Below are 14,735 nucleotides of genomic sequence, written 5' to 3' on the forward strand. Positions count from 1 at the left end.
TAAGTTTGAGTTGTATTTGACCGAGGGTTACAACCCAATTTCAACGTTACTAATAGCCCACTTTAAGTTTAATGTTCAACCAAATAACGCAACCTCTAACCCAACTAACACAAAGTCAAGCCGTCTTTTGTTGTAACCACATTTGAAAAGTCAAAAGGATCGGGCTTGATCATTTTGAGTTGGGTTTAACCTGGTTACAACCCGATTTCAATCCTACGATTCGAATCAGTTCCTACTCGATTTCGGGTTAGGTTATTAGACCTAGTTTTAGTAGCCCATTTCAAATTTGGTGTCCGGCCCTATTAAACCATCCTTGATTCTTTCTCTACAACTTGTCAGTTGAATCTCTGCAAGGACCAACCAAGATTGGAGTCTGATCTTTACAATTCACACACAAATATGCATCCAAGAACCCATCTTTCCATCTGCAAATTCCTCACCAGATACCCTTTTATCTCATCTCCAAACCCCAAAACCCTAATCCCTTCAAAACCCATCTCAACCAATTCATTTCACCCCTTTTTCATAAACCCCACAACTCTTAATAATAATAATAAACCCTCGTACACCCAGTTCAAGATCTGTCGAGCATACAATGTGGAAACTGACAAGGTTGTCGATGAAATAAACCTTAAATTTGCAGAGGCGAGAGAAGAGATCGAAATGGCGATGGAGTCAAAGGAAACTGTGTACTTCAATGAAGAAGCTGAGTGTGCTCGTGCTGTGGTAAAACAAGTACTTGATTTGTATGATGGGTTGCTTTCGAAACTGCCCGAAAAGGAGAGAGGTGGGATTCAGAGGTCAATGGGGTTGAAGATTGAACAGTTGAAGGCGGAACTCGAACAATTGAATGAGTGAATGATGAGGTTTCCTTGTTTCGGTATTATGATTTAAATTTTTATTTTTAATGAATTTGTTGATGTTATTTGTTATGTTGAAGATGAAATAACATAGGAGGGTTAAGGGTACTTGTTTAGATGATGAATTTTGTATCTGTTTGTAACGCGTATTTTTAGAAAATGCCCTGTCTCGAATGTCGCTTACTCCTTTTAGGCGTATTGTATTGTTTTTCGATATGAGAACTCTAGATTCGAGAGTACCGAGTACTTATACTGATATACGTTTCTTATGTACCCGATATCTCTTTTGTTTGTTTATGTGATACACAAATAATGGTTGATAATTCATAGTTTGAACTAGTTTTTATGCCTTAGCTTTAGTTTAATGATGATTTTTTATTTTTATGTTTGTTGGGACTGATTTCTTAATGATTGTGATTTGTGAGTTGTGACAAATTATGATGTTTTAAGTTTATAACAAGTTTTTGAATGAGAATAAAGAGTAGGCATGTTGCTCTCGAGTTCGTTTATGTATATGCCAAAATGGCTGCATTCTGGTAGTTTTTTCTAATTGTAACACGTCTGTTTTCTACTAGTTTATGCCAAAATGGAACTCTGAGTGATACTTATAAATCAAATGTAGATTACCGTTTGCTGTAGATGACATTAGCATGTTCAAACCCCGCTTGATCCCAAACCAAAGAGGTTGATACAAATGTAGATGTGTATTTGATTGTTCTTTACACATCAAAAAAGCATGAGCTGCTTGGCACACGTGGGCAAGGCGATGCTCTATGCACAACCAAAAAAACTTTACTTACAACTAGAAGCCGCCCCTCAGTCCTCACTAATATGTTGTGTTTCAAATATTTTTACTTACAACTTTGGCTGTGTATTACATAATAGTCTTCTAGAGACACTAATATTATTCAGTTTTGACCCAAAAAATACATGAGGTGCCACCTCAAGCCCCTGAGACGTTTTATAGCTCGCCCTGCCCACAAGACACACCTTTAAAACCAAGCTTTTAAGATGGCTTTGTTTGATTTTATTGGTGTTGTAACAAGTTTTGTGAGGTTTGAACATTTTTTCAGTCAACTTATGACGGAATTTGTTTGTGTTCATCTGGGCATGATTTGATAAGTTAATGATTTTAAAGAATTTGTTGATGTTATATGTTGAAAATTATATAAGTTTGTAACATGTTCATAGAGAATGCATTTTGAAGAATACTTATAGAGAATTATAAGTATCACATAAGCGTTGACATTTATTATGAAATCAACATTTCTTCTGTTTGTCATTAATATACGTTTGTTATATATATAATTCTAAGCATACAACACAAAATATCCTAAACCCTTAAATAACAAATGAAAGTACATAACTCTTGAAATCAAAATAAACTCGTTCATACCCACATGTAAACAACCATGAGAATCACTTATTCCCGACTCCAACATTATACGGAATGGGAATGATACCCGTTCTCCGTCGGGCACGCGGTTTTGTTAACGTTTAAACTAAAAGACGAATCCAGCCACCCTACCGTTTTAGCCCGTTCAACAAGCGACCCGAACTGCTTTTTCGCATCAGGTACATCCAGACACAAGTCATCCAGCGATTCCGACACTCTCCCGAACCCTTTCGACATCTGAATTTGCGTTATGATTCCCGTGTTAAAACACTCTTCAAGCAACCTCCAAATCCTATCTTGTTTCTTCTCGATAATAATCACTAGCGACTTCTTAACGACCTCGTGATGAAAAAATGGCATCCCGAGTTCAGTTATGCACCGACACGCTTCACGAGTGTCACCACCCGACTCGAACTCCTCCAAAAGTTTACCGATTTGATCTTTAACATCTTCGATCGCCCATCCGTTTGTGTAACTCCCCCCACCGCCCCAACACCTCAAAATCCGCTCGCCTGATAACCGGGCGTTAAGAAGAGATTTAGCCATTTTCAGAACTTGGTTCCCGACTGAATCTGGTTTTAAACAACCGCCCCCGATTTCCTCCAAATGCAAAGGCGCCAAAACATCATCGACAACCGCTCGGGCTAAAAACATTGCGAGATCTTCCACAACAATGGGATTGTCCAATGCCGTGTCGTCTGCCGATTCTATCAACATCGTGAACCCGTTAACCACATCGTCGACCGGGAAATATAATGACGATAACAAAACCGAAGCCATTTCTTTCTCTCGTTTCTTCCGGTCCATCGCTAACGTAATCAACCGCTTAACAAAAACTGCTTTTAACTCCGGGATCAAAGAAAGATTCTCCGACTCTAAACAACTATTTACCTCCAAAACATCACCCGTTAAAAAGTACTCTTGGATAATCGATTGTGCTTTCGCTTTAAACGCTCTCACAATCGATTCTCCCACTAATTTCTTATCCGAAAACGACACTTGTTTTAAAGAAGAAGCGCATAACCATCCTTCTGATGCAGCTTTCGATATCAACGACTGTAAAGACTCCTTTGCATTCGGTATGTCCAGCGATAAATCATCGATCATGTCAATAATCCGAGTGAAGCCTTTTGAAATTTGACTTGAGTTTATCAAACACTCTTCTGAAGCAGTTTTTAACAAGTCAAGAAGCTTACTCTCGGCTTTCTTTCGTTCCATTGCCATTATTATCGCGCGTTTCACTATCTCGTGGTGAAAAAACGGGACTTTTAAATCGTTTATGCATCGTATCGCTTCCTTCTTATCACCACTCACTGCATATTCCACCAACAAATTATCAATCTTCGCTTTAACATCTTCAACAGTTTTGTTACGACTACCACCCCACCTTCGTTCTATAATCTCCGCGTGAAGCGGGGCCGACAAATAACCCTTCTCGGCTCGTTTAATCACATCAATACCCTTGGCGCCTTTGGGCAAAGCATCAACTTCTTTTTTCAAAAAAGCAGGTGGGAGTATGTCATCTACAACCGCTCGGGCTATGAACAATGCAAGAACATCAACAGTGTCGGGAATGTCTACAATCAAATCGTCAACCGATTCAACAAGCTTGCGAAAACCCATGTAAACTTGTCGGGGGTCGATAACATCAGCGTAAATCGAGGATAAAAGAACAGCAGCCATTTCTTTTTCCTTGTCGTGCCGGTCCATAGCCATGGAGATGAGTTTCTTCACAAAATAGTAACTGTAAGTTGACATTTCGAGGTCTTTTAACTCGTTTGCGGTTGAGATGACATCATCAGTGGCGAAATATTCTTCGACTATAATCGAAGCTTTCTTCTTGTACTCCTCAAACCGCGGGTTAATGTCTTTAACCGAGGTTTTGTCAAGCTCCTGAAGAAATGTAAACGATTACAACAAACTGAACCATCTGAAAGTTGATCAAATTAGTCAAAAACATACCTCACTACTACTATAACTAGAGTCATTAGCATCAATAGAGTGATTATTATCATCCATATCAACTAGTCCTCCATTTGTACCTACAAAAAGTGATCATTGTAATAACTAACAGGTAGTTTGACCATGTGAGTAGTAGTTAACAAACACCTACATTTCGAGATAACTATATTTCATGGTAATCAAAATTACTAGTTGTGTTGTCTTTGATCGATCTAGATTAGATCATAAGAGTGACAAGTGTCCACTCATAGGCTAATTTAGCTCACGCTGTCACATAGATCAGCAGGCTAAATTAGCCTACGCCTTTCACATGCATAGACCAGATCAGCCTTCCATGTCCGAAAGGTAGGCTAAGTCGATGGGTTTCTTGGTGGGCTCATTTAGCCTACTGATCTATGTGATAGTGTAGGCTGATGACATGAATTGGTAGGCTAAAATAGCCTAAGTGGACACATGTTACTCTCCAAATTATCATAAGGTGGCACTCGTTATACTTTTCATGGTTCCCAGTGCCAAAAATCGGAGGCTAGGCTTGAGTTTAACATTCTTTAAGGATTACGAAACGATAGATTAATTTTGTAATACTGTTTTCGAAAAATCTGAGATCAAAATGGCTATTTTGGTCATTTTCAATAATATGTCCTAGGACCTAGAGTTAAACATTCTTTAGGTTTCCTGGTATGTTACTTTTTACACCTAATTGTACATTTGTACCTTACTGACACGTAGAAACATTATGTACTGACGTCCTAGAATGTGAACGTGTATAATGAATGTTTCATCGTACTAACAATATACCTCTGATTGGGCAATCTTTGCCATTAAGAATCTTTGATGACACGTCAGCATTTTCTGAACCACCATCAGGGGCGGACCCACATAGTGTGGATCGGGGTCCCGGGACACCAATGTTTTTTAAAAATTTATTAGAAGCGGTATATTAAATTTTTTGAGGACCCCATAAGATTTAATACTTGGAACCATACTATTAATGTTGATGTGGTCTGGTGGAAAGTCCCTTGTTTTATCTTTGAAAGGTCATGGGTTCAAGTCTTACAAGTCTCAGTTTTTGGTTTTTTGTGTTAATTTTTAGTGTTAATCAATCATTTGACTGCTAATGTTGCAATGATAACTTTGGAAACATTCAAACACCTCTAAAATACATATCATTGTTTTCAACTTTATGCATGGTTTTCTTTAGAAACATTCAAACACTTTAAAATATCAGTTTTATTTTTCACTAGTTTAAGTTAATGGTTTTCAACACATGCTTATGAAAGGGTGGATCTAGGTTCTATCTCAAAAATGTTTAAGAAAGGGAAAACAAAGTGTTTATGTGTCAACCCGACCCATTTTGACCCGTTCAGGTAGTGATGATTGAAAAGAAAGTTTTATTATGATATTGTTTTTTATTATGTTCTTCGCCTCGACCCGACCAGAACAACGACCGACCCGAAAAATTTGAACACCGAAAATATGGGACCCCATTGGCAAAAAATCCTGGGTCCGCCACTGACCACCATGAAGCTGTTGTTTTTGGTCGTTTGAATTCATTTCTATACCTCCAAAAAGAGAGGATGCCACAAGTATTATTTTTTTCTTTTTTAAACTGAAGCCTCCTCTCAATCTTCACCTATTTTTATATTATCACCCCCAAATCAATTTCCTGAAAATAATCACACTTCAAAAACAAAAAAATCAAATTCAATTATGGTAGCGGTTTTTTCAGTATCGGTATCATTCATATACGATATATCTAAAATGCCGAAACAGAATGGTACCGATACTAAAAACATGAAAAAATGAATATGGGGACCGAAACACATGATATTGAAGTAAGAGAATGATGGCATACGTTGAGACATGATGTTGAAACTGAAAAGGGTGTAGCGGATTAATGGTTGGTTAATCGATTTGTTTGTCGATTAACCCCAAATCAACGAACCCAAATGAAAAAAAAATTAAATAGAATCAATGTGTCTTGTTCTTGTTCTTCATATGAGAGAAGATAGAAAATGAAGATGAAAATGGAGCTTAAATTACATTTGGAGAGAAAATATGGGCATTGAAGAGTTTCAGACACCAGTTTCTCCGTGAGATACGGAAGGCAAATTTGTGGCATATAGGCGGTGGCTCCTACAAACAAGAATAATATTTATTTATATAAAAAAAAAGAAATGGGAAATTTTAGATATTTTTGTTTATTTATTTTGTTTATGTAAGAGGCTAAGACCGTCCAGAGTGGAGCATTGTGGCCGGCATTTTATGGTATAATGCCGGGGGTACACCGCCGCCGCCGCCCCCCCTGGCGTTTTGGCTATTTTTTTTTTGAACGTTGTATGTAAAACGCGATAAATGGCACAAATATAAAAAAAAGAGCCGTTGCATTTGAACGTTGGAAAGGAATTAAAAAAAATCCTATATATTAAAACAACTAATTCTCAATCAAAACTCATCAAATTTATAAAAATTCTCTTTCAACTCTATAATTCCTCACACAAAATTCACAATATAAATGGATCCTCCATCTATATATAAACAGTTTCTCGAGCCCGACCAACAAGCCGAGGACGTGGAGGAGGAACAGGTGGTTACGAGTGCGATTATGCTCGCGACAAAGTATATGAGTTCCGTTACGATGGAGATTAGCTCTCCACCACCCCCGTTTCAAAAAGAGCATATATCGAACGAGATCGTACCGAAGCCAACAACCGATTGATGGCGGATTACTTCTGCGACTCGCCGAGATACAAGAACCCGAAGACCTTTAGGCGTCGTTTTCGGATGTCTAAAAATTTATTTATGCGCATCACCAATGATTTGGAGCGTGAGTTTGATTACTTTAAGCAAAAGTCTGACGGTCGAGGGTCGCTAGGATTCACGGCTATTCAGAAGGTTAGGTCAGCCATACGCGTGCTCGCCTACGGAAACACGGCCGACATCAACGACGAGTATTTAAAGATGGCCGACAAAACAACTCGGGACACCTTGGAGTATTTTTGTTACGGTACGTTTTGTTTTGTTTTTTTTTTAAATAGTTTTATCACTTGTTTACTTTAATAATTTATTTTATACAAATTTTGGAAAATATAGGAATATTGAAACTATATTGACCACATTATCTGAGATAGCCCAACTATAACGATCTACAACATTTTTACGAGGCACATACAAGGGTGCATGGTTTCCCCGACATGATAGGGAGTGTAAATTGCATGCATTGGGAATGAGCTAATTGTCCAACTGCATGGCGAGGTCAATTCACATGAGGTGACCAAAAGGGACCAACGGTCAGCCTTCAAGCGATCGCTTCATACGACCTTTGGATTTGGTCGGCATTCTTTGGTGTTCCAGGTTCCAACAATGACATAGCCGTCTTAGAGCAGTCTCCTGTGATGGAGAGTTACATATCTTGGACCGTTCCCGTCGCTTCGTTTTGGGCTAACGATAACTTCTACCATCATGGGTACTATCTGGGTGATGGAATATATCCAGAGTACGCGATAATCGTTAAAACATTCAGAGACCCGATGGATGAAAAAAGTTTAAGAAGGTGCAAGAGATTGCGAGAAAGGATATCGAGAGGTGTTTTGGTGTTCTTCAACAACGATGGCATTTTGTTAAAAATCCTTGCCGTCTATGGTCTTTAGAAAGAATGAAATGTGCTATGTATGCGTGTATCATAATGCATAACATGATCATCGAGGATGAGGGAAGAGCAATATGTCCAACTTTCATACCAGACCCGGATCCACCACGGACTCCGGCAAGTATGGAGCAAAGACTCGAAAACTCGGATTCCGCGCGATCAAGAGAGATACATAACTCACTAAAGGAGGATTTGGTCCAACATCTTTGGATGTATCGGCCTTTGCCTGGTGAAAACGAGGGCAACAATGAAGACGATGATGAAGACGACGACGACGACGATGGCGAAGAAGATGAAGACGAAGAGGACGACGACGACGAGGACGAAGACGACGAAGACGACGACGACGAGGGCGAAGACGAGGACGACGACGACGACGAAGAGGGCGAAGACGACGAGGACGACAACGACGACGGATAGTTCTTTTTTTTCATGTAACATTTATTTAATAAAATATTATTGTTATTTGATTATTCTTATTAAAATTAAAAAAAAAACAAAAAATGTAAAAGTGACTGGACGCCACGTGGCGCATCATGCCTGGGGGTGGAGAGTTATGACTACAGCCTGTTTTTGTAAAAAACCATAACTCTGACTGGGCGTCATGTGACGCATAATGACTGGGAGTGGAGAGTTACGACTACTCATGGTCTAAGCTAAATTTATGAGTTAATTGAGATTGGTTTTTTTAAATGATCTCAAGCATGCAGTTGACCTGTCTAATTAATGCGGTTTAGTCGAAGTTTCCCTTATCGAGTTTTATAAACTATCATATTATTCATATTATTTTATTAAATATATGTTTATATTTTTTTTTAGTCATACATACACTTATGATGAAAATAACTAAAAGTATGAAGTATTTTATCAACAAATTTATAATTTAAAAAAGTTCACATGAATAAGATAATAATATAGTTTTATCCGTAAGTCTTGCTTGAGTTTTAAAGTTGTAGCTCATGAAAAAGTCAAATTTAGTAGAGACTATTAACATTCCAAAATTCATGTGAACAGTTGATAAATTGGTAATAGGTAAAAATATAATTTGTGATTTAATTTTGTTAATTAGTATAATTATGGAACTTGATATAACTTTAGTAATTACAAATGAATTAAAGTTAAAATATAAAAATAAATAAATAAATAAAATGATTCAAAAATTTGTAACTAAAAGGAAAAATAGCTTAAGTAAATATCCAAAATTATGAGAAAACTTTTATAACAGGTTAAAAAATATGAGTAAACTTTTATAACAGGTTAATATACTAGAAACGACTTCGGATCCAATTTAAGATGATATGAAAATCTCATGTTGTAAAAAATTAAGATTGATAAAACAGTAATCTAATTATTATGAGGGTTAAGATACTGTACAATAATGCCTTAACGTAAGATAGGTACATGAGAAGTTCAAAGATAAAAACACTAAAACGCTAAAAAATGCTCAACCAAAACCTCAGCCAAAAACTAAAACGCTCAAAAACGGTTTTCATGAAAAAAAGTGAAAATTTATCGATTAACCATCCAAAACTGTTTTTTCGGTAAACCAATGATTAATTGGATATGTATTGACGATTCCAAGATGTTGGGATGTGATTTCATGAAAAAAGAGATTCGCGTACCTATTGTACGTTAAGGTATTATTGTATTGGATTTTTCCCATTATTACGATAACTCAAAGAAAGAAATTGATCATGAGGAAGTTGTACAAAAATTATTCAAATAAGATATAAAAAGATAAGTTGCAGAAGAAAACAAGTGAGTAATTATAGCTTTCACTTCAAAAAATCAAAACATTTATTCATGGACGCTTGATTCGATACATAAACAACAGCGTATCATCGTCCTCGTCTTTTTAATCAAACACCTCGAGAAATCCTCAAAACGAGCAGATTAATTATTGAAGCAAACTCTTAAGCTCAGAGCATGTTTCTAATATCAAGAGACTTGACGTCCGGCATTTCCTCGTCATTGAACTCCTCCCTGCAAATATTATTGAAAGAAATAAGAAAAAAACTCTTATCTGAACGTTTGATTAAATACTGTAATTTTCATAGAAGTAATAAAAGCACACCTTTTCTTTTGTGTTTCCATTGCTTCAAGAGCATCTTTCTTCAACTCTTCCAGTTGTGCTTTAGCAATCTTCTTCTCCAAAGCTTCTTCGTATTTAGGCAAGTCTTCCTTTCTTATGCCAAGCCTAAAGATAAAATTGTGAATACGCGTTAAACAACTATAATGTTGACTGGTCAACACAGAATGATCAAACCAACTATAAAGTCAACTTCCTGATATGATCCCAGCCTGGATAAGTATATAGCTCTCAAATTCAGTTTTCTTCCTGATATATATAAAAACTCTAATCTGAATTACTTAAAGCAAATTACGGTTTTCTTCCTTTATGTTTGGGTTACTTGCAGATCGTGTTCTTTAAACTTCATAAAAGTACAAAAAATGTCCCCGAAGTTCATATGTTGTCACACTTTTTATCCTTTCCACTAACAGGCGTGTAGTAACTTTTTCAGCTAGCTTTTTAAAACTGATCCGTTTACCCTTGTATAAAAAGACAAAAGGACGCTTTTTTATATATATTGTTAAGTTTTAAATGATAAAAGTTAAATCTAACATCTGTTAGAGCAAAGAACGAAAAGTGTGACAACATATTAACAAAAATGATGATTTCTTAAATGAAGCTTACTTTTGGTTGATCTTGTTGAATTCTTCGTTGAGGAGAGCCATCCCCTTCTTGTCATTCCTCAAAAGCGGCTTCTTAATCTCTTTCTCGACTTTCTCAAGTGCATCCATCATCATAGCCTCAGCACCTAATTCGTCTGTAAGCCCTCTCCTGCAAATATTGTAATTTATATTACAAACAAATAGCATGTACGTGACACTCAAAGTCTCAAAATCAAAATGCTTTGAGAATTACACCGTGAACATATGAACAATCATAACTAGTAGCACTCGTCTTTCAAAAAGTAATAATTATAGAAAAGAATAATACTTGAGACGGATATCCTTCAAAGCCAACAGATAAGATCTAGCATCTTGGATTCCATCAGTTCGTTGCTTGATGGTGAATTGAATCCTCTGAGATTCTGAGAACAAATCTGCCCTGTAAAAATAAAAAGGAGACATTTAAATAACAATTAAAAGCAACAATGAATCAATCAGAAAATAAAAAAAAACATAATGTTACCCGATTAACATGCATACATTCATAAACATTATGTATGTGTATGTATGTATGTATGTATGCATATGTATATATATTATATAGGGACACATTCTTTTCAGAACCAGTTTTATGTTGGGAACTGTGAGAACCGCATAAGGCAGGTGTATGTTGTGCATTAATAATTTATAAAGATAGCGGCTACGCAGTTATGTAACCGTCTTTTGCATAACACTTAGAGGAAGAGGTACAAGTATATTATGCGGTCTTGCAATTCTCAGCGTATTTTTGGTTCAGAATTGAATGTTCCCCCATGTGTGATATATACCCACACGGCCACACACACATCATCACTCTTGAGAACTTACTTTTCCCTTACAGTCTTCATCACTTTAGCATACTGTTCAACTGCTGCAGGATCTTCAGGAGCAATAGTAATTTTCTCTTTGCGAAGAATACCGATTGCTGTCTCAAACTTGTTCTTCACCTCAAGAAAAATACCTTTCAACAGTTCTGCAAATGTGTGTGAAGGTTTAACCAATATTACTTTAGACATTTATATAATCTAAAGAATTTCAGCTAGCACATCAACTCACCATCACCCTTGAGAGCTTGAGGAGCGGCTTCTTTGGCAAAGAAACGAACTGGGACCGCATGCTGCTGTGGTTGCAGAATAGATTGACTTCCATATAACTGCATAATGACAAACAAATGTGTTAATATACATGTATACACCGAACATTCTTGGTGATACAATAATTCATTTTAAATTCCCTATTACTTTACGATATAGAGTGGTATTATTGGGAAAAGATTTTAGAGGAAGATGTTTCTGGCATATGAATATGTTGTTTAATACTCATGGTTAATTTTTTGTATAAAAACCATTGAGTTCTCAGTAGGCAAGCTCAAATCATTGAATGCAGTAGTGTACTTAAAAACAGGACAATTTGTTAAAAGATTAGTTACTGATATTTACATAAACGTAAGTTGGTATATATGGTCTCGGATTATAAAACACCCTTCCTATCTAAGGCTAGCGTGAGCATCTAAAGAAAGAAACAGATAATTCATGATGAGTTGTAGAGCTTGACATTAAAACATTAAGTTACATCAAATAACAGCTACCAAGTCCAATAGACAAACAAAAATAAACCCAACAACTCAAGTTGAAATTTTTTATTTAAATAAACTGAAATTTTTGTATTGGATAATCATGATCTTATGTAGAATCAATCATCCACCACTTTAGATTATTTTTTGCAGAAAGTAGCGATGCATTCATTCTACGCTACGTTTCTACTTGTTTACTGTAAACTTAAAGTTGATGTAGATACATATTTTATAATATTTTAAGTTGGTCCAACATACAAATCTCTTTCTTTACCAGGAATAGTGTTTCGTTAGAGTTTAAACAACTATAATCTGGATGTACTGGTTCCAATCCATTATCCTCTTAAAATGTCTAGACTAGATACATGCTTCCAGTCATTTAAAAAACCAACCTTTTAACTCCCAATCAACTACATAAATATAAATATGAATTCTAAACCACTGTATATACATATTTAAAGCTTATAAATTGCCTTGAAGTTGAACCACAAGGTCCTATTTTAAAAGAAAAATGATCTCTAATAACACCAGGACCAAGAGTAGCATCGGCTTGATGTATTCTCTGGTGTTTGTTGTATACAAGCATCTAAATTCATTTCACCACCGTATACTTAAAAAACTCTTATCCCCAATCTTATCAATTAAAAAAACCTAATGAATCCAATCGGCAGTAAACATACGTGGAATAAGCAGGCTACATTTCTAATTGTTCATCAGAATCATTAGCAATACGATAAAATAAAAAGAATCGGTCAAGTACAAACGCAGAATGATGAAATTATAATAAAAATGATAAAAGGTAATGCCTGGCGAGTGGATCTCGATAGAAGTCGAGCCATCGGATTTGATTTCAAACAATGAATGGAATGTTACGCAGCGGCTCCGGTGACTAGGGCTCAAATGCCATCTGACGCACAATCAATCTCATAAAAGGTTGAATGTAAAGGGGGCTGCTTGGTACGACGTCGCATCGAAAATTTTACACCCTTTTACTATTTTGGTCAAAATAAATTACTCTACCTTTTTTATACTTTTTTTTCCGGTTTTATAAACAAAGGCCCAAGCCAACTATATTCAGGGGCATAGCTAGCCTATGGACAACGGGTTCGGTTAAACCCGTAATTTTTTTTAGTGTTATATATTCTTTTATTTCGACTTCGAACCCGTAGAAATTTTGGCATCGAACCCGTAGAAACATTTACACCGAACCCATAGAAACCTTGATAACGAACCTTAATCCACTTTAAATTAAAACCAGTTTGTTTGGCTATAACATTTATTCTATAAACATAAGCACATAACCATTTAAGATAACCAATAACCTTTTAACATAACCCATTACCTTAGAGACACGTTAGTTTCATGTAAACCATTTTCACATAACAAGTTTGACTCATTTGAAAACAAGTTTAAAAGTTCGGGGCGTATTCACCTTTTGATTGGGATCGGCTTCAAACACCGTCCGAGGGTCTTTCCCTTTTGCTATCTCGCACCTATAGTACGAGTATAACATTTTGTTAGTCGGATATACAATCCGGCTTAAGACCTTTACGCCCTGTTCTTGAGTTTTTTTAAAGGAGGGAAAGGAAAGGAAAACCAATGATAGTTAAAAAATGGGTGTTCTTGAGTTTTTTTAGGATGGAAAGGAAAAGAGTAGGAGGAGTTAGGAATGATTAAATTAATATATTTTTCTAATAAGTTATCCTCCCAAAAATGGGATGATTACTAAGGATAACTATTTTTTAACATAGTTGTCATTTCCTTTCCTCTAATTTTCTTCCAACTCAAGAACACAACTAATTAAAAAAAATTCCTTCCCTTCCCTTCCCTTCCCTTTCTTATCCTTCCCTCTCCTTTCCTTTTCTTTCCTTGGTTAAAAAACTCAAGAACAAGGCGTTAGTCTTATTTTATATTCTTTACCTCGATGAACCATTAGTTCAAAATCTCTTTTACTTTAAAATATTTAGTTAAAAAGTAATATTATAAACCTTTAGTGTATTTATATAAAATCCTACGTTTCTTTTTTTCCAAGAAATGTATTCTTTTCTTTTCTTTATTATTTAAGAATAGTTATTTATTGATTAATAATATTTCTATAACAAAGAATTACTCATGTATATATAATCATACATATATATAAATATTCTTAATTTCTTTCTTTACTTTTCTTTGTTATATTTTCTTTTATTTTATCGAGCTATCGAGTATAACCTCAACTTAGGGTATTAAGCCTTTTATAATATTTCATTATTATTTTATTTGGGTATTATACCTACCTTTGTCGGCTTATAAAACCCTACACTCGAACAACACTTCAACGTCTTTTACTCTTTTCAATTCTTTCTTAATCAACAATTTATTTTGGGCACGCAAAACGAGGTACTCCAATACTCCTCCCCACATCAGCACGTTTCACGAGGTAATCGTCGGGACGTCGGAATGGCACCACCTTTGTTGTTGGAACGTTGTCGGTACATGGCACGAATAACGAGGAGTCTAGGGTGTGATTATCGAGAATAATGGACATTTTTACGAGGTGGATCGAGGGTCGGGTTCTCGGGTTTTTAGAGAGATGCTAGTGAG

At 36.0% G+C, this 14,735-nt stretch overlaps 3 protein-coding genes across 3 annotated transcripts; 1 reads left to right on the top strand and 2 right to left on the bottom strand.

The window, feature by feature from the left end:
* Positions 1–348: 348 nt before the first annotated feature.
* On the top strand, positions 349–1,088 carry LOC143609270 (embryogenesis-like protein). The gene has a single exon (XM_077084071.1). The coding sequence runs from the start codon at positions 400–402 to the stop codon at positions 856–858; it is 459 nt and encodes a 152-aa protein (XP_076940186.1). The 5' UTR covers positions 349–399; the 3' UTR covers positions 859–1,088.
* Positions 1,089–2,202: 1,114 nt separating this feature from the next.
* On the bottom strand, positions 2,203–5,074 carry LOC143609269 (MA3 DOMAIN-CONTAINING TRANSLATION REGULATORY FACTOR 2-like). Its single transcript, XM_077084070.1, has 3 exons — positions 5,017–5,074; positions 4,219–4,298; positions 2,203–4,149 (listed from the first exon to the last, which is right to left on the bottom strand). Exons 2-3 carry the CDS (start codon positions 4,273–4,275, stop codon positions 2,302–2,304), a joined length of 1,905 nt encoding a protein of 634 aa, XP_076940185.1. The 5' UTR covers positions 4,276–4,298; positions 5,017–5,074; the 3' UTR covers positions 2,203–2,301.
* A 4,570-nt stretch (positions 5,075–9,644) lies between these two features.
* LOC143609265 (putative ATP synthase 24 kDa subunit, mitochondrial) lies at positions 9,645–12,991 on the bottom strand. The gene is made up of 7 exons (XM_077084067.1): positions 12,959–12,991; positions 11,636–11,732; positions 11,408–11,552; positions 10,869–10,979; positions 10,563–10,709; positions 9,942–10,064; positions 9,645–9,850 (listed from the first exon to the last, which is right to left on the bottom strand). The coding sequence occupies exons 1-7, from the start codon at positions 12,989–12,991 to the stop codon at positions 9,787–9,789; spliced, it is 720 nt and encodes a 239-aa protein (XP_076940182.1). The 3' UTR covers positions 9,645–9,786.
* Between the last annotated feature and the right edge of the window lie 1,744 nt (positions 12,992–14,735).

This window comes from Bidens hawaiensis, unplaced genomic scaffold (assembly GCF_021521415.1).
Source record: "Bidens hawaiensis isolate Kalapana, Puna unplaced genomic scaffold, B.hawaiensis_p1.1 tig00419520_1, whole genome shotgun sequence".
Taxonomy (NCBI): domain Eukaryota; kingdom Viridiplantae; phylum Streptophyta; class Magnoliopsida; order Asterales; family Asteraceae; genus Bidens; species Bidens hawaiensis.

Coding starts and splice junctions, on each gene's coding strand:
- LOC143609270 (XM_077084071.1), top strand. CDS start 400: ATGCATCCAAGAACCCATCTTTCCATCTGCAAATTCCTCACCAGATAC.
- LOC143609269 (XM_077084070.1), bottom strand. CDS start 4,275: ATGGATGATAATAATCACTCTATTGATGCTAATGACTCTAGTTATAGT. Junction 4,150..4,218: donor CTAGTTATAGTAGTAGTGAG/GTATGTTTTTGA, acceptor ACATTTCTTCAG/GAGCTTGACAAAACCTCGGT.
- LOC143609265 (XM_077084067.1), bottom strand. CDS start 12,991: ATGGCTCGACTTCTATCGAGATCCACTCGCCAG. Junction 10,980..11,407: donor ATGAAGACTGTAAGGGAAAA/GTAAGTTCTCAA, acceptor TTATTTTTACAG/GGCAGATTTGTTCTCAGAAT. Junction 10,065..10,562: donor TTCAACAAGATCAACCAAAA/GTAAGCTTCATT, acceptor TTTTATCTTTAG/GCTTGGCATAAGAAAGGAAG.